General features: G+C 34.4%; 1 protein-coding gene across 2 annotated transcripts in view; it reads left to right on the top strand.

The window, feature by feature from the left end:
* CNKSR2 (connector enhancer of kinase suppressor of Ras 2) overlaps positions 1 to 20,615 on the top strand; it is a 314,535-nt gene that overhangs the window by 53,390 nt on the left and 240,530 nt on the right. For both annotated transcript variants that reach the window (XM_063084016.1, XM_063084017.1), the window contains exons 2-3: positions 2,000 to 2,163; positions 12,628 to 12,830. In XM_063084016.1, coding sequence (XP_062940086.1) covers positions 2,000 to 2,163; positions 12,628 to 12,830 — 367 coding nt within the window. The remainder of the gene's footprint in view (positions 1 to 1,999; positions 2,164 to 12,627; positions 12,831 to 20,615) is intronic.

A 20,615-nucleotide genomic window follows, 5' to 3' on the forward strand; every position in this document is an offset into this window, starting at 1 on the left:
GAGGCAGCAAAGAACTTCCTAGTTACAATTATTTTTAAAAGGTGAAAAAAATAAGCATATGATACAATTTTTACTGTCATCACTACTTCCCTTAATACAACAAACTATAATCATCCTTTGTGTACCTATCTTTGTGTCTAAGTAGTGCTTTGCTTGAGGCCTGTGTCTTATTTATTCTTCTGTCTCCAGTATTCAGGCAGTGTCTAACACGTAGTTCCCTCATCTTTTCCCATGTTCCTAATCTCAGAGTTTTCCCTTTAAAATAAAAATCCTCTATAGCTCCGTGACGCTGTAATTAGTACCAACTCTATTCAGGTATTTAGCACATGTTTGTAATGGTACCAATTTACATATTTATTTGCTTTAAAAATATTTCACTGAAACTTCACACAAATCCATAGGTTATCTTAAAGTTATTAGGCAGGAAGTCCCTGAACTTCTTACACTCTGTAAATCTACCTGCATCAGCACCTATCTTCTCCTTCTCTCCTTTTTCAATAGAGGTATAAGGTTCTTATCCACATTATATATCTTCAAGTTCCTAATATCTTAAAGAAAAACGAACTCTCTTTCAGTGCCATATTCTCTAGGTATCCTCTTATTGCTCTCTTCTCTTGTATAGATGACTGCTTTGAAGACTCCTCAACTCATTCAGTGCTGGCTTATTGCCATCACTGTGAGAACAACTCTTATGAATGTTACTGGTGACCCTCATGTTGCTATATTCAGTGAGAACATTTCAGCCCTCATTGATATACATATACCAGTGGAGAATGAGAGAAAAAGAAAATAATAGGGAGAGGCCTCAAGTTATCTCAAGTTGCTTTAAGGAAGTTTGAGAATATAATGAGGACATGTATAGCCTGGTACTAGACCCTATCTGGAACCAGGCTGCTTTTAACACCGACTCTTTTCCTTGCTCAATGGCTACATAATCTCTGTTATGGGACTTTGCTTCCTTTTGCTCATCTGTTTTAACCCTCTCTTTTCTCTACTTGCTTATAATTTATTTTCTCTCATAATTTCAGCTGGAATTTAGCCCATTATGGCCTCTTGTCTCCCTCCTTGATATAATCAAGACCTCTTAATTTCTGCCAATTGCCTCATTTTGTTGATATTTCTTACTTAAAATTGTAGAGAGTTAATCTTATTAGTTCAGTTCATCATTTGTTTCAGGCCATTTCATAGGTAATGAAAGCTGACTTAATCTATAGCCTGGTCAGTCACTTATGAATTGCCTTGGGTAATCCTGGAAAAGACAGTTTCAAGAGTGTCTTTTCTACACACAATCAAGTGTGTATTTCTACTTTTGGATTTGGGTAAAATCCAAATGATGCTGGATTAAGGAGTACATTGCAGGTGGTGAAGTAAAGGTAAGGAGCCTGTGTCTGAAGAGGATGACATATTAATAAGGAACACAGAATCAAGGAAACCAAAGAAAGGTGTGGGTTTTTTTGTTGTTGTTGTTTAGTTTTTTAAGATGGTAGAGGTTTGAACATAGGAGTCAGTGAATAAATAGTGAAACTAAAAGGACATTTAACTTTTAAATTTTTGAAGTAGTGTTAAGGTGGCAGAAGATGGGATTCACAGTACAGGAAGATAGATTAGCCTTGCATAGGAAGAAGGATATCTCTCCCTCTGAAATATGGTTAAGAAAGAAAGGAAAAGTGTGATGCAGATAAATTTGAATGTAGGGGAACCTGCCTGTTAGCTTACTTCATGAAATAGGCTGCAAGGAGAACTGCTGAGAATAGAGGTAAAGATTTCCAGTAATTGCTGAGGAAAACTCAAATAGAAACCTAACAACTAGGAATATGATGAAGTGATTTTTTTTCGCTGTAGCCCCTATATAGGTTGAGGAAAAGAGGATTATTGGACTAGTCCAGAGTTAAAATGGACTTAACTTGTGACGTGGTAGGAGTTTATGCTTGCTTTTTCCCTTTCTATTTGTTTGGTTCAATCATTTTTCATTCTGGTCTTTCATACTTATGTTTTGTAGGTCTTGATGACTGTTTGCAGCAGTATATTAAGAACTTTGAGAGGGAGAAGATCAGTGGGGACCAGCTGCTTCGTATTACACATCAGGAGCTAGAAGATCTGGGGGTCAGTCGCATTGGTCATCAGGAACTGATCTTGGAAGCAGTTGATCTTCTGTGTGCACTGGTAAGGACATAAAACTGGTGGGAAGAGAAACATTTTTTTCTTTAGTTCCTCTCCTCCTTTTCCTTCTCTGCTTTTAATAATTTAAATATGAGCAGGGGGAATAAATCCCCCTAATTATCAATCATCTGGATATGTTATTTTCCTCCTTTCTTGAATTTGTTATATTAGTTCCAAAGGACAAATTAAAGAGGCTTATAACTCAACTGGTGACATTACAGTTAGCTACTCGCAAAACATAAGTTAGAGCTCACTGAGGAAGTTTTCAAAGCAACATTTGAGGCATATAATTATATGCAATCAGTTATAAAGTCCATTCCCTTCTAAAAGTTTTGACTTAGTATCACAAATACTAAATAATCCTACTTTAGAAAAATCATCCTTGTTCCAGTCAAGATGGTGGAGTAGTTGGTTCCTGGTGTCACTCTCTCCCACAGAGCAACCAATTTGCAGCTATTGAGGAGCAGTGACAGAGGACCCGAGATCTGTGCTGGAGCGGACAGGAGCCACCCACCATGGGACCCCAGTTCAAGTTGCTCCCCATCCCATAGAGAGACTTTAGAGCTTCTAGGCCCACATGCCCCGAGCCTGTGAGGCTGGAGAAGGCAGGCGGAGCGGGGCTTATGGCCCAGGCTGGTCCCACCACTGGAAGAGACCTAACAGCCTCAGGGCTCCCACACCCTGAGCCAGCTGAGCCAGAGAAGGCAGGCAGGGTGGGACTTCTGGCCCAGGCTGGTTGCCACCTCCGAGAGTGACTTAACAGGCTCTGAGCCCCCTTACCCTGAGCCAGCCAAGCCAGAGAAGGCAGGCAGGGTAGGACTTCCGGCCCAGGCCAGTCCTCACCTCTGGGAATGACTTAAGAGGCTCGGAGTCCCCACACCCTGAGCCAGCTCAGCTGGAGAAGGCAGGCAGGATGGGACTTCCGGCCTAGGCTAGTTTCTGCTGCCCAGAAGTGGCAATCCCTTTAGGATCCAACCCAGACATCAGGGTGAAACGAGTGGATTGTGATACCCCCAGCCACAATGATAAAACTCTAGAGGAAAGATACCAGAAATATGAAAAATCAAGAAAGTACATCAACACAAAAGGAAATTAATAACTCTCAAGCACTAGATCCTACAGAACAGGAAGTCTTTGAAATGACAGACAAGGAATTTAGAGTAACTATTCAAAGGAAACTAAATGAGATACAAGAAAACTTAGTTAGACAACACAATGAAATGAGAAAAAATATAATGGATCTGAAAGAAGAAATGTACAAAGAAATCAATGTCATGAAAAAGAATGTAGCTGAGCTTGTGGAGCTGAAGGATCATTCAACGAAATAAAAAACACAACAGAGAGTTTAACCAGCAGACTTGAACAGGCAGAAGAGAGAATTTCTGACCTTGAAAACAGGCTGTTTGAATTAACGCAGGCAGACCAGAAAAATGAAAAAAGAATAAAAAAAAAAAAAATGAAGAAAATCTAATAGAGACAACTGACAACCTTAAGCACTCAAATCTCCAAATCATGGGTATTCCAGAAGAGGAGGAAAAAGGAAATGGCATTGAAATAATAGCAAAAACTTCCCAGATATAGGGAAAGTAACAGATCTCCAGATTCAGGAAGCCCAAAGATCACCAAACACTTTCAACCCAAAAAGTCCTCTCCAAGACATGTGATAACCAAACTGACAAAACTCAAAGACAAAGGGAGAATCTTGAAAGCTGCAAGAGAGAAGCGGCAAGTCACCTATAAGGGAGCCGCAGTCAGAATAACATCAGACTTTTCATCAGAAACCCTAAAAGCCAGAAAAGAATTGGATTATATAATCAAAACACTAAATGGCAAATATTGCCAGCCAAGGATACTTTATCCCCAGCAAGGCTATCCTTCTGAAATGAAGGACAAATACTATATTTCTTACACAAACAAAAACTTTGGGAGTTCAGTACCACATGAGCAGCCCTACCAGAAATTCTCAAGGAAGTACTGGGTTTAATACCACACAACCATCACTGTCATGAATATGCAAGAAAGAACAATACCTACCAGCAAAACAAAAGTGCTAACAAAAGAGAAAAAAAAGTAGTTTAGCTATCACCCCAAGAAACCAACAGATACAGAAGACAAACAGAAAATTAGAAAAAAGGAACGAAAGATACTCAAGACATCTAAACAAAAATCAGTAAAATGCTAGGAATAAGCCAAAACCTTTCAATAATAACTCTAAATGTAAAGGGATTAAATTCCCCATTCAAAAGACACAGACTGACAGACTGGATTAAAAAGATGGACCCAACAATATGCTGTCTTCAGGAGACTTACTAGACCTGTAACGACACACATAGACTAAGAGTGAAAGGATGGAAAAAGATATATCATGCAAATAGAGATGAAAAACGAGCTGGAGTAGCTATTATTATATCAGATAAAATAGACTTTAAAGCAAAAACCATAAAGAGATAAAGAAGGCCACTATATAATGATAAAGTGATCTATCAATCAAGAAGACATAACAATCATAAATATATACACACCTAATGTTGGAGCAGCCACATTTACAAAGCAAACACTATTAGATATAAAGAAAGAGACAGACACTAACACCATAATAGCAGGGGACCTGAACACCCAAGCTCTAAATGATACTTTAGAACAATTGGATTTGGCAGATATCTATAGAACATTCCATCCAACAACGTCAGAATATTCATTCTTCTCATCAGCACATGGAACATTCTCCAGGATAGACCACATGTTAGGTCACAAAGCAAGTCTTAACAAATTCAAAAAAATTGGAGTAATTCCATGTATTTTTTCTAATAACAATGGATTAAAATTAGAAATCAATAATAAAACTCTGAAAACTATACAAAAACATGGAAATTAAACTGCGTTCTATTTAATGACATGTGGGTCTAAGAATAAATTAAAGAAAAAATCAGAAAATTTCTTGAAACTAGTGAAAATAATGACACATCATACCAAAACCTGTGGGATACTGCAAGAGCAGTTTTAAGGCGGAAATTTATCACATTAAACGCTTACTTCAGAGGTATGGTATGGTATGGAGGTTCCTAAAACAATTACAGATAGATATATCATATGATCCAGTGATTCCACTGTTGGGAATATACCCAGTGGAATGGAAATCATCATGCTGAAGGGATAGCTGTACTGCAGTGTTTATTGCAGCTCTATTTACAATAGCCAAGAGCTGGAATCAGCCCAAATGTCCATCATCTGATGAGTGGATAAGGAAACTGTGGTACATCTACAGAATGGAATACTACTCTGCTATAAAAAAGAACGAAATATTACCATTCACAACAACATGGATGGACTTAGAGAAAATTATACTAAGTCAAACAAGTCAGGCAGAGAAAGAGAAATACCACATGTTCTCACTTATTTGTGGGAGCTAAAAATAAATAAATAAATAAACACAAAAACAAATAAAGGGTGGGTGGGGGAAGTAGACAAAATAACCACAAAAATTCCTTGAACTAATTAAGTCAAGTGAACAGATAAGATGTGTGGGGAGATGGCAGGGGGGTGGAGAGGAATGGGTAAAGGGGCATGAAAATCAAGTACAATGTATTTTGAGAAGTAAAATTTAAAAAGAAAAGAAAAAAGAAACATCATCCTTAAAACAATCAAATTATTTGGGTGTTCTTTATGTATATATCCAGTGAAAATTAAATATTGTACATTACATGGTTACTTTTTATGTTAAAGAGTAATGCATAGATAGATAATAAAAATCAATGTCAAAATAATCCTCCTGCAAGATTCTGATAGTAGATTAGGTATTCTTGGAGAGACAGATTTTTTTCCACGTTAGGTAAGATGACACTGACCTGATTTCTTTTGAATTTTTCACTTTATTTGTGAAAGAGGGTAGATCTACAAAGAGAAAGAATATGGTAATGTAACCTGTGTTTGAACCTTGGCTCAGTCAATTACTCACATTTGTGGGCAAATAATTTCACTATGGCTTTCATTATTTTTTTTTTAAATGGAAATAAAAACAATTACCTTTTGGTGGTGGTGTGAAAAGTAAATGAGATAGAGTTTGTATAGTGCCTGATTCAGTGCCTGCAACACAGTATGTATTCATAAATAGTAATTATTATTGAGATGATGATGATTAATAAGAAATGAGTAGATAATTAAATACAGTTCAATTCAAGAGTTGATTAATACACTCAGCACCGTGTTGTCAGATTTGAATAAGACCTCATTACTGCCCTCTTAAAAAGCCTAATGGGAGAGAGTGCCATCCAAATAATCACAATTTATTGTGATGTAATTTATTGTAGTTTAATTACTAAAAATAAAAGTATGAGCTAAGTATTATGGGAGCACAGAAGAGAAAATAACTACCTTTGACTAAGATAAATGGGCTCATATTGCAAAAGAGGAGATACTTAAGCAGCCTAGTGGGGGATGAGCATGTGTTTGATAGGTGGAAGAAGAGAGGGAAGGGAATTCCAGGTAGATAAAACAACACAGGCACACAGAATAAAGAGCACGCATAGTCTGTTTTTAAAATTTTAAACTATTTGGGATGACAAAAATAAATGGGAAACAGTGGCAGGAAATTGGGCTTTAAAAGATAGAATGGGGTTAGACTGTAATGTGCCTTAACATCATGATAAGATATTTGTACTTCCTACTGTGGGCATTGGAAAACCAATGATGATCAAATAGTTGTTTCAAAATAGTAACTGATGGTAGTGAAAAGGATGGAATAGAGTGGACATAAACTGAAGACAGGGAGAGCAATATTTGAAATAGTCTACATAAGCAATGAGTAAGACCTGACCTAAGGATGTACAACAGGAATAGAGAGGATCTGGTGAATATGAAGGGTGATATAAAGGGAAGGAGTTGAAAAAGAATCCATCTTTTCTAGCTACAGAGATATAGTAGATGATTTTGCAATGATAAAGATAGGCAATAGCAACAAGAGTAGATTTAGGTGGACATATAAATTGAGTTTTGTATTTCTTGCATTTGAGGTGTCTCTGGGTTATCAAGAAAGAGATACTCATCAGACAATTGAACATATTAATTTGAAGCTGAGAAGTGAGTGAAGATATAGACTTGGGAATCTCAAGGATATAGAAATTGAATTCAAGAAAGAGGAGTTCACCCATGAAGGGCTTGTAGAATATAAAAACTAAGGATGCAGCTTGACACAGATTGGGAAGGAAGAGGAGGAGGCTGCAGAGAAGGTTTATAGAGTGGTCAGAAAACCATGGAGACAACTAATAAAGAGTTGTCACAATGGCAAAGGGGAGTGTTACTTTTATTAAGGAACATCAATAATGTCATCAAAATTCAGTAAAAATCAGTAGGATAAACAAGAAGACCTGACTGAAAACAGTTTCCAGTGATGAGTGAAATCTGAAACTAGATTGGTTTCAGATTGCCAGATCTGAAACTAGATTGGTTTCAGATTGCCTAGCAATAGTGGATGCTCGATAAAGATGTTTTGAAAGTGGCGATGAAGGAGACTTGTCACATTTTTCACATGATAGTTTTGGGATATTTATATTTCCCTATTCTTGAGATAAACAAATTTAGACCAGAATAAGCACTTGCACTCTACCTGAATCAGGTCACAAAAATCATGCCTGAAGTAAAAGATAGAACTCAGAGTAAGGTTAGGGCCCACAGTGTTTTTAGCATAGTCATCTTCAAATTCGAGTCAGAGTGGCCATGAAGGTGCAATACAAGTAGCCTGGAGATAAACACATAATCTAGCAGTTTCCATTTGCCACATCTTCTGTAATGGTAATAGTTGGGTATGTCAGATCTTGAAGTCCAGTGTGTACGTCTTATAAGTAGGGTTCCTCATATGCTAGGCTCTCACATGGCCAGCTTGAGGAAGGAAAGAAGATTGGTAATTGACAGTCTTGCACACAAATAGTCTAGACCTGTAGGCTTTGGAGTTTGGCCCATGAACAATGCTCTACCACCATAAATCTACTTAAAAGCATGGTATCAGAGATATATGTCTAGACCATTTCTAAGTTTGAGCCATGGAGCTGTGGTAAACCCCTTCATATGCTGAACTATAATCTCTCTATATTTCTGGGTTTAAGCACTAGTTTTGCATCATTTGAATCCGCCATTATGTGGTTGAGCTCTTCTGGAAGTTAACACAGAAAAAAAAATAAAGCACAATAATTAATTCCTTTTTTTTCTGTGTTTAGTCAGCAGTTGGTCACATTCCCCAAAGATGTCAGATATTAAACTTCCTTTTTACCCTTTCCTAATGGCTGTACATCAGCAAGTCAGAAGTACAGATATCTTCCAGTTTATGCAATAGATGTTTTCTAATGAATGTAAAGCAAATTTCCAAGCAGTGAGTTCTGATTTGCTTCTACATGTCATTGTAAAATCAGGAGGTGAGATGCCTCATAGCAAGCTGAGTTGACTAGACCAGAAGTTGTACTGTAGAGAATGGGAAGCTGTCCTGTCTTTCTGATCTATACTGGCCTTTCTACTTTTTTCCTTACATCTACTGTGTTTATTTCTTCTTTCAACAAATTTATGCTCAAACAATGCTACCACTGGGAGTGCAAAGATGAAAAAGACATGGTCTGTACTTCTGAGATGTATGCAGTCCATTAAGGAAGACAACATTTGTTATAAGACAACATAGATTTAAAGAAAATCCCAGGGGAGTGCAGAAGGAAATACTGAATACTGTTGAGGGATTCAGGAAGTGTAGGTGATATTTGTATTGGGTCTTGTAGGAGGAGTATATATTTGCCAGACAAAAAAGTTGGGAAAAAGTTATCTAGGCAGAGGTAATATCATGTGTAAATTCAAAATTATGAAAGAATGTGGAACACTCAGAGAAAAATGAGAATTTTGATTTGGCTGGGTCAGAATGTGATGTGATGAGAAGACAGGCAACTTACACCTTGTATCACATTATAATTCTTTGCTTAGATTCTTTGGTCTTCCAATTTATGTTGAACTCCAAGGAATACACCTTTGTCCAATTAATAATTTTTTTCCTTCAGCTTTCTGCCCACTGCTTAGCACATAGAGAATATTAAATTAATGTTATCTTACTGAATGAAACTCTCTGCCTTTCTCCAGAGAACTGTAGTTTTTTTCTCTTGCCTACACAGCCTTTGACTCTGAAGTTTCTGTTCCTAGTGTAAGGAAGACACACAAAAAAGTGCCAAATTCATTTTCTTTTCAGCTATGCTATATTTTTGTCTGCATTGTCTTCAAGTTAATCCTTTTGTTTTTACTTTTATTTTTTTATTTTTATTATTTTTAAAATTTTATTTTGTCGATATACAATGTGGTTGATTATTGTGGCCCATTACCGAAACCTCCCTCCCTCCTCCCTCTCCTCCCTCCCACCCAACAATGTCCTTTCTGTTTGCTTGTCATATCAACTTCAAGGAATTGTAGTTGTTATGTCTTCTCCCCCCCCGTTTTTTTTTTTTTTTTTTTTTTTTTGTGTGTGTGTGTGTGTGTGTGTGTGTGTGAATTTATTTATTTATTTTTTTTCCAGTCTGAATTTTATTGTTCTATCACAGATCTTACTTCTTTTTTTTTTAAATTTTATTTTGTCGATATACATTGTGATTGATTATTGTTTCCCCCTCCCCCCCTCCCCCCCAACAATGTCTTTTCTGTTTGCTTGTCGTATCAACTTCAAGTAATTGTGGTTGTTAAAAAAAACCGGGGGGGGGGGGAGAAGATACTTGTCTGATTCTTTAAATGGTAGGCAAGGGAATATGATTTACTGATGACTTAGCAAGTCACAACAGTCCATCCACTTTCGTAAAAGAAATAAGAAGTTATCTGTGTTGGCAGTAATTGATTTTGAGTTACTTAGAGTTGAGAATTATGATGATAAAAACTAACTTGAGAGATAAATTAATCCATCTCTTTTGTTAAAATAGTAGCACACGCTATTACATACAGATGAGTTTCTAACCTATTTTTATACTCTTCTAGATTTTTTTTTAAAATGCTTTTGGATTTTTGGTGTAACTAGTGATGTTTGTTAACTAGGACAAGTTTTAAGAATTTTCCTCTTCATCCTCTGCTACATATCTTTTGTTTCTTTTTGCCACTGCATTCCTCTGCCCTCCCCATTTTTCACCTGTATTCCACATAGGATATTTCTTTAGGAGGTTTCCAAATTAGGAAATCTTCTCAGGGTATCCTTCCAGGTTTTTTCCAGAAGCTTTCTCTATTTCCTAATTCTTGAGTTATATTAAAAATAATAATTTTAGTATCTTAAATTTTAAAGGCTTTAAACTATTTTTACTTTGCCTTCAGATTTTTCTTTATAAGATTATTTTTTAATTATTTTTACCTTTTCTAATAAATTATTTGAGATGCCTGTGTTATATAGAGTGAAATCAATTAAATTAATCTTTTATGGATGTTAATGGCTACAGAGTGAAAGATTATTTACCAGGTTGATTAAATTTCCTCTCTAATAAACAATTATAATTTGAGCTTCTCTAAGTAATTATTATAATTTGTTTGTAAACAATTTTATTTTTTCCTCATTAAAATCATTAATGCACAAAAATGAAAAATGCAAACAGTTTGTACTTTAGGGAAATTGCTTTAACACAGGGAAAAACTTCTGAAAAAGCTTTAAGTACTTCAGTAGTATCATTTACAATTACTTGATATACATTGTTCTTACCTAGTCATTAGAGAGTATCTTTTAGAAATTTATAAAAGGATTTCCTTCTTAATATAGTGACAAGCTGGATAAAATCTCCCAAATGTTTCACAGATAATCCATGCTCAGATGCAATAGAATTTGAATACAATGTTGTTTCATTTACACAAGCCAAATCTTTTAACTAGGGAGAATATTACAATTCAAATTAATCAGTGAATATTTAATATACTGTGTTCTTTAAAAAAGAAAATCTGTGACACCAAAAAGGGTGTTCTTTAATAAAATGTAAATTCTCAGCAAAGATCAATCCGATTTTTATCCCTATTAAATCCTTAGTGGTAACATACATAACATAACTTGGTATTTAATGTCTATGAATCAGACCTTACTCTCTCCTTCCTTCTTTCTTTATGGAGTTCTCTCTTTGCTTAAATTACTAAAGGAAAAAATAAACGTAAATTTCATAAAAAGTAGGTACCCAGTGGTTGTTGGCTTAATAATACAGCTAAATTTGTTGTACCATTTGCTTCCTTTTTCCACTCTTTGTCTTCCACTTTTCCTCAATTGTTGCCACCACCTTTCTTACACAGTAGTAGAATATTGATGCTGAAGAATGTAATAGACACATCTCCTTACAGGTGCTGTGGTGACTTGCAGTACCATTCTGAACTCTGTCTAGTCTAAGTCCTTAGCTTTTTAAGCAAACCATTAAAACAAAACAAAACAAAACAAAACAAAATCCTTGTGCTTCAGTTTCTTCAACCGTGAAAGGTGGGTAAGTCAAACTTAGCTTCTCAGATCCAGTGGTTTGATCAAGGTCATCCTTTGATCAAGTTAACAAGTCTTACTCAGGGGTGTTTTACACCTCACAGTTCGCTGCTTTGAATTTTAATTGCAACTTGTGAAAACTTTCCTAAATTTTATTTGAGGGGATCCTATGTGAAGATGGTGAAAAGGCTTATTATATTTATTTCTATCCATATAACCCCTTTCTGCAATAATGTATAGACAAAATATTTGGGGTAAATTAATAAATATTACTAGAAACTGAAAAGTGACACGGAAAAGAAGAAAATACATATACTTATCTAGAGTCACTATGATTGCTTTCGGTGTGCTTCATATTTGACTGTGAGCTAATGGTGCCATGATAAAAATAAAAATAAGTTTAGTTTTATCATTCGTATTATAAAAAGAAGGGAGTTTATTACTTCCCTTGAGGAAGCAGAGTTTTTTCTGATATCACATTACTAAAAGAAACTTCTTGTGAGTCATTATGGAGAGGACATGGAAAAAAGGATATATTTACATATGATTTATTTCTTGCTTTTTCATTTTCCTGTTAAGTTATGCTTATTTTTTTAACTTTGGGGAAGCAGAATTTTTCCTAGTACCTATATTTGTGACCATGCATATGTTAATTGAATAGATGCTCATAAATAACTGTTATAATAATTAATTTCATAAGTAAATGAACTTAGGTTTTGGCTTAAAAAATACACTTATGAATCCTTACAATCTTGCTCTCTTGGGTGGCATAGTTCCAAGATATAATGCCCTCATCTTTCCATCCATATTATTACTTAACACATTTTATTGCTATTTCTTTATCTGACATTGCCCCACATCCTCACTTGACTGTGGGTTCCACTAGGCCAGGAATCCTATCTTATTCATTTCTAACTCTAACACTAGTCCTATTGCCTGTACATAGTAAAGTACTCAGTAAATATTTTAATGAATGAAGAAAATATTGCCTTTAAGTATATTTGTTCTCTCTCTTTTTTATATTTCAGAATTATGGCTTGGAAACAGAAAATCTAAAAACCCTTTCTCACAAGTTGAATGCATCTGCCAAAAATCTACAGAATTTTATAACAGGAAGGAGAAGGAGTGGCCATTATGATGGGAGGACCAGCCGAAAATTGCCAAACGACTTTCTGACCTCGGTTGTTGATCTGATCGGAGCAGCCAAGAGTCTGCTTGCCTGGTTGGACAGGTAAAATATTCTACTTATTTCATAAGTAATCGTTCCTCAGACACCAGTTTGAATATTACATTATTTCTTGTTTTCTTGCAAAAGGATTGGACAGGTAGAGAAGTACAAAGTCATATATATCTAATTATGGTTCACTACCATATTGTCAAATAGATATTAATCTTTTGTAAAATTTGATATTTGACTAAGTAGCCAATCAATAATTAGTCTCTGACAACTGCAAAATACTTTTGCTGCTTTATAAACAAAGTCATTATTTCGCTGTTATAACAAAATTTATAGTACTGCTTTGTCTCCTGATTTTCTTTATTTTTTTATTAATTGGTCATATTTAAGGAAGTGACCGCTGGGATTCTATATACTGTTTTAAATGGGTAATTAGACATAGCATGCATTGCATGTCTCCTTACCATTGCTTCATTTGTTCTCTATTATTATTTGCATTGCACAATTTTGGATAACGTAAGCACACTTTTAGACTTTTTTGGTTTACTTCATTTTCATTTGTCTTGGAACACATAAAATCGCATAAAAGTTTTGATAATATGAAATGAAAAATGTTAGATTAAAATTGTATATATTGTTAAGCATTATAATGGTAAAACATCACAACTGTTTATTTAAAAAGACTTAAACTCTACTTTCAGTTTTGAAATTTTTTGTAAGGGGCATGTACTATGTTATAATGGTTAAATAATCAAATTTTAAAATATTCTTTTTTCTCATCAGAAATTCTGATAATATACAGTTTTACCAGAACTATTTGTTGAATAAATGTCAGTAGGATAGACACATGTATACACACACACACACACACACACACACACACACACACACACACACATATAAATTTAGCCTTTTAAAAGCATAGGGCCTTATATTAAAAGTAAAGTATTTGTATTTTTCAGTTAAGATAATTTTGTTTAATTTTATATTGTCTAAATTTATATAAACACATAACATAAAGTGGTGATACTAAATCCAAATCTGAACACTAAGCTGTGTATTAGTAGCTTTTTTATAATTACTTATTGGACAGCATTTTTTCTTTATATTATTACATCATTGAAATTTAGTTCTTATAATTGTCTAAACCACATTTATCAATTGTTTAAATTAAGTACATTTTAAATATATGCATTCTAAAAGTTGTTATTGGTGGTCAGTAAGTAAAATATGGCTTAGTACTTAAGTAATGTAATAGACTTGTTTTGAGAGGCTTCTTAGTAGTCAGAAACCTTAAAGAAAACATACCTGATTTTAGTTATAACTTCTTTTACTATTATCTGCCCTATAATTGTAAATTTTCTCAGCCTTGATATTTGTGATCATGGTATTTCCTCTGCCAGCTAAGCATACAGCTTTGGTGTTTGTATTTAATGCATTTCTTTTACACTAGTGTTTGTTAAATAGATAGATAGATGGATAAATTGTTAGATTAGAGAATGTTTTTCTTGATGACAGATGTAGGTATTTATAAAATCACATAAATGGCTTCTAACACTATAGTAGTCCCTGAGATTTTATTGTATTATTTTTTATTATGGCATTACTTGTATCATTTATTAAGATGCTCTTGGTAAATGCCAGTACACCTACAAACACACATGTGTGCATACACACATACAAAAACAAACAAAACACACACATATAGCAATCCAGGAAGTCAATCAATGGTGTGTTGTGTTTGTTTCATAGGAAGAGAAAATGTGACAAAAAGCCTAAAGGAAATAATTTAAATCATCTGTTTGGCTTCTGCTACTGCAAAGGTTCTCACAATGCTTATCTTTTGTCATATCATACCACGGTGATCAATGAAATCAAAGGCTATTTAATTAACATTTTGACCATAAAAATAAAATAAGTACTTAAAAGGAAACAAAAAGACAACTTTGTTATAACTTTGAAATCTGCTGTTGAGACTTTTGTAATTTGACAAAAGAAACTGAAGTTTATATTTTGAAGATCTTTCACAGAAAGTTCAGCTCCAGGCTGGCTTGCCTTAATGATGATGCTTTAACAGCTTAAATTTAAAAAAAGAAAAGCAGTAGGAGAAAAATAGAAAAAAAAGAAAAACTATTTGAAGGCAATGGGGAGCTGCTTAGGGTCACTGTATTCAGATCTGTAAATTTTAAAGATTACTTGGGCTATTGTGTTGGGAGAGATTAGAGAAGAGTAAGGCTAGAAGGGGAACCAGGTGGGAGGTTCTTTAAGGAATTAATCATGGTGATTCTGATACTATCATTGATGATGATAATATCTGCTGGGCACTAATACCTCCAGATACACTCATTTAGTCAAGACAACTCTAGAAAGTTTGTCCTCATTTTACAGACAGGAAAACAAGGATTTAGGGAGATTAAGTTCAAAACCACATGGCAAGTAAGTGGTGGAACCAGGATTCAGTCCTGATGGTCTGACTGCAGAGCTTATCCTCTTCACTGCTATTTGTTGAAATTTTTAACTAGAGAAGCGGCAGTGAGGACAGCAGAATGTTAGAATTACTTGTGCAGATAAATAAGACTCAGTGACAGGTAAAATCTAGAGTAAGGGAAAGGGAGACATCTAGGATGAATAAGAGGTATATGACTTGGCTGACCCAGTGGATGGTGGTACCCTTATCAAAATAGGAGGGCTGTGGGGAGTTTTAGAATGGATTCTTCTTACTTAGACCCTTCTAACACTCTATATAATATACTTATGTATTATGCTTATTGTTTTCATCTGACTGCTCCACCATATATGATGTACACTTCAAGAGATCAGGGATTTTTCACCTTTGTTCACTGCTATCTCAATTATCTAGAAGAGTTCTTAACCAGTAGTGGCTGCTCAGCACATATTTTTGAGGGATTGGAGAGAAGTGGGATAAGGAATGAGCTCTGCGGACTACCAACAATTGAAGGATGGTTAGTAGTAGTTTAGATAATGGAAAAAAATAAGAAGGCATAACCGGACAGATAGGACGAAATTAGTTGAGAGCAGTATCATGGAAGCAAAGGAGTAAAGAGGCTTAAGGAAAAAAGGAAATGGTTGGTAGATCAAATGCTGCTGACCAAAAAAAAATACTGCTGAGAGAATAGGTAGGGTAAGGAGTGAAAGTGTGTGGTAGATTCGGGAATTAGTTGTAAAGGTAAGTGAGAACTCCTGTTTGAAAAAAATTTTCTGTGAAATGGTTTGTAGTTTATGATAGTTTTTTATATTAAATTCCCATTTTCAAAGATTTTTAATCTTGGTGATAATGGAAAAGAGGAAAGGCAAATGAGTGCTACTAGTATATTTGGGAGCTTGATTTTGCTACTTCCTCTGCCATGGGTTGTATGAATACCTTAACTGCTCCTTGGTTCATATAAATTTCAGAAGGTCCTGAGATCAATTTAAATGTAATAGGATTTTATCTATAACTGTGCCAGGTGAAATATTTAGGCTGTTTGTTTTCCTGAAAAGCAGTCCAGACTTTTATTAGAGTGCTAGTGGATATGTATTGATATTATATTTAAGTTATATTTTTATTTCTTTCAAAGAAAAAAATGTTTTCTAGGTAGCAGCAGTAGTGCAAGCTATCACCCCACATGCCCTCTTGTTTCAGTGTGTCCTACAAACTTTACACAGGAAACAGAACACATTAATCAAATGCTAGGAAAGCCAAAAGAACAGTGTTCTCCATGAACATTATTGTGAATCCTTGCCAAAAATTGTGATGTAGTATACAAAAGCAGACAGCTGAGAAAGAGTCTCAGCTCTGCCTCTAGCCCTCGGCAACTTGAACCTTAACTTTTGTTTTTATTTTATTTTTATAATAAGAATGTAAAACTTGTAGAATTTGAAGTTCTTTTCTAAGCACTAATATTCTATAATTCATTAACCTTGTTCACCAAAGTCTTATGTGGAATATTTCCAAATTATTTCCTTCTATATAGTATCAAAAGATAAATGCTGACAAAATTTGTTAGTGACTTTCAGAATCATAATTTAAGTTCCGACCTCTTCTCTAAATAATTTTAGTTAACTTCATCTTAAGTTCTAGAACAAAACTAATTGTTCTGTCTTTATGCTTTCTTTATATAAGGTAAGAATGTGTTTTCTCTTTTTAAACTTTTGTATGCTTTTGAAGAACTAAGAACTTAAATACTTAATTATAAAAGTTCCATTGAAATGATGTTGACCAAAACTTCTTAATATTTTTGTCAATGTAGATTTGCTTTAATTTGGGGGGTTTTAAATGGCTGTTGCAATCGAATATTGCCAAGCATTTGATCTTTAACCTTAGTTTATTTCTTTGGTATATAATACAGTATAATTCTTTAGTTGAAGAATAAAATATTTGTTAGTTAAGTATGGTTATTTTGATGCTAAACAACTGGTTTCATTTTTAAACAGCAATAAATTTTTTGGCATTAAGGAGGTTTTTATTACATTTTGGAGAGAATTTGCTTGCACCACAATATGATTTGGGTTTCTTACAATTTTTATTTTATGTCATTTTGAAGGGGGAGAAAGGAAATGAGAGTAGGTGAAAATCTTTAATTTCATTCTAGATACTGAACTAGATGTTGTATGTATATCAATTCACTAAATTCTCACAAACAGGTATCATTATTACCATTTTACATATGAGACATTAAGTAACTTGCCAAAAGTCATTCATCTAGTATGAAATTTATCCTTTGAATCTATTTTTGTCTGACACCAAAGCCCTTGTTTTTTCTCCCTCATGTTCCTTTGTCGTGCTATATATCCTTTTTAATGCTTACTAATTCCTAAGGATTTTGAGGATGCAATTCTTAGGAATACAGCATGTAAACAATTATTTACACTGGTATTTCTCTTCAAAAACTAAATAAAACTACCACTTCTGTTTTTGGCCTTGATACTTCAAATTGCTATATAGAATTTTATTTGTAGAAAATGTTTATTTCACTATTTATAGTAAATGTTTATTCTTTTCTCTCATTTTTAGCATGAATACCTAATTTTAACTTTATAAATATCTTTCAAGACCATTCTATTTTGAAGGGATCAGTGAGATATCTTTTGATACCATTGAAAAACTTTTAAATATTTAAGCATAAGAGTTAGGATGCTAGGAAAAATGTTTACACTTCCCGAAAGTCCCAATTCCAATGGGGCTTACATTTATTTTCAAAGATTTATTTTCAACGACCAGCTTCTTATATTTCTGTATTAGTCCGTCTCCGTTGCTTATAACATAAATACCTGAAACTGGGTGATATATAAAGAAAACAAAATTTATTGCTTACAGTTTCGGAGGATAGGAAGTCCAAAGTCCAGGGCACACATCTAGTGAGGGTCTTCCTTGGTGGTGGCTTCAGCAACACTGGGTATCACATTGTAAGATGGCAGAAGCAGAGAGAGAGAGGGACTCACATGTTCTCCTTTTAAAGCCCCTAGAGCCAAGCCCCTGACCACCATTGTTAATCCATTCATTATGGCATGGCCCTACAATCTAATCACCTCTTCAAGGCCCCACCTTTTGATTATCACAATAGGATTTCCCACTCTCTCAACATTGTCACAGTGGGGGCCAAGTTTCCAATACCTGGAACTTTGTGGAACACAATTTAAGCTTCAGTGAGTTTGGAGGAGTGCATTCAATCCATAGCAATTTCTTAAGATACAATCTAAGGCTAACAAAATTCCTTTTTTACCTCCCATTTTAAATATTGACTTGAATGAAACAGTAGACTTTCCCAGAGGAAAAGCCTCAGAGGTGAACCATAGTTTGTAGCTTTACTGTTTATTTTCAATGCATGCTTTACTTGTCTATTTTTAACCTACATCCTGCTGTTTTTGACACCTCATCTTTGTTGCAGCTTTCTATGTCTTTGCCAAATCAATCTCTACTTGGAAGTTTACAGATCACCATATATCATTTTGTACAGTAGTATCAGTAAAAATGTTCAAATTATTATTAAATAGAAAAAATTTATTTTGGTTTTTATTCTGAAAGTTTATTTTCTCTTGTTTTTAGCATTAATACCTAATTCTAATTGTTTATAAAATACCTTTTAAGACCATTCTGTTTTGAAGGGATCAGTAAGATCTCTTGATATCATCGAAAACCTTTTACATATTTAAGGCATAAGAGTTTAAGTTACTAGGGAAAAGTTTTCTTTGAAAAAAAAATAGATTGTTTGAAATTTTTTGTCTTATATAAGAAAATGGTTAAACTAATTTCTTCTACCATGACAGGAAACTGTAGGACAAAAATTATATCTATACCAGGAAAAAAATTGCAGAGACCAAGAAAACTACATCAAACACCACTAGATAATATGGCTCGTTGCTGTTTGGTTTTATTTCCTCTTATGTGCTTATTGCTGCTCACTTGGCACCACTTTTTCCAGGGAGGAGCAATGATGTTAGCACTGCCACTATTCATAGCTTCAGCAATGCCAACCTGAGAAATAGTAAGGCATTCCAGATTTTCCCTATTGACTTCTTAGCTTTCCTTATTAGCATCTAATTTGTTTAGGATTTCTGAACCATTAATAAATGTTACATAAATGTAATGCTTTTGTTTGAGAAGACTGTACAAAAAATTATTTCTTATAGGGTCATAAACCTTTGCCCTAGAGAAAAATATAATCATTGTATCATCCGTATAATGATTTAAGAAGGAAAGTTGCTTAAGTTTTAAGATCTAAATAGAATCATTCCTGTAACAGCCATTTATCAATGAACCGAGGATTTTATCTTTTCTTTCACCCCTTTCTGGCATCAAAAAGATTTCTTTCTATGAATTTAATTTCCTTTACTTAGAGTCACTGTGTTCTTTTTGTAAATAGCCTGAGCTCTAGTTTAGGGTTTCTTTAGACTTAAGAACAAAGTTCCTTTCTTTATTTTGTTTTACTTTCAAGCTGACTATATTCAATTATTCTAGAGATTGCAGTTTGTTTTTTTGTTTCTTTAATCTCATAGATGATCATTAAGTGATCATCTTTGTGACCCACAAAGATTGGAACCCTGCCCGTCAGCCTTTTACCTTTACGTATTATGTGTATAGCCAAAATTATCATACCAAAGATTAAGATCTGCTCCCTGAGAATGGTTGTTAGTATGGTTTTGTATATCATTTGCCTTTAAGATGAAAACTTTAGAGGGATTCTTAATCACAACAAAGTAAAATGACTGTTCTCATTGGTACGTATTTAATATTTTTTACCATTATTCTTGAAATTTAATCTTGAGTGAGAGGCTTGTCCTACTTCAAATAGGAGTGGTCAGTAAAGTGGAAGATGCCTTAGAATTCAGTTTCCTACAGCATTTACTATTTGAATAGATTCTTCTTTTAAGTACTTAGCGGAAAAAAATCATTCTGTACTTCATTTTATCACTTTTTTCTTCTTTTTATTTTTTTTTTCTTATTAATTTATATACAGTGTGCTTGAATATTGTGGCCAATTACCGAAACTGCCCACCCTCCCCCCTCTCCTCTCTCCCTCCCAACAATGTCCTTTCTGTTTGCTTGTCGTATCAACTTCAAGGAATTGTAATTTTTATGTCTTCTTCCCTCCCCCCCCCCAGGTTTTTGTGTATTTATTTATTTATTTTTAGCTCCCACAAATAAGCGAGAACATGTGATATTACTCTTTCTGTGCCTCACATGTTTCACTTAATATAATTCTCTCTAGGTCCATGCATGTCATTGCAAATGGCAATATTTCATTCTTTTTTATAGCGGAGTAGTATTCCATTGTGTAGATATACCACATTTTCCATATCCACTCATCTGATGGTGGACATTTGGGCTGGTTCCAACTG

Source organism: Cynocephalus volans, chromosome X (genome assembly GCF_027409185.1).
Source record: "Cynocephalus volans isolate mCynVol1 chromosome X, mCynVol1.pri, whole genome shotgun sequence".
Taxonomy (NCBI): domain Eukaryota; kingdom Metazoa; phylum Chordata; class Mammalia; order Dermoptera; family Cynocephalidae; genus Cynocephalus; species Cynocephalus volans.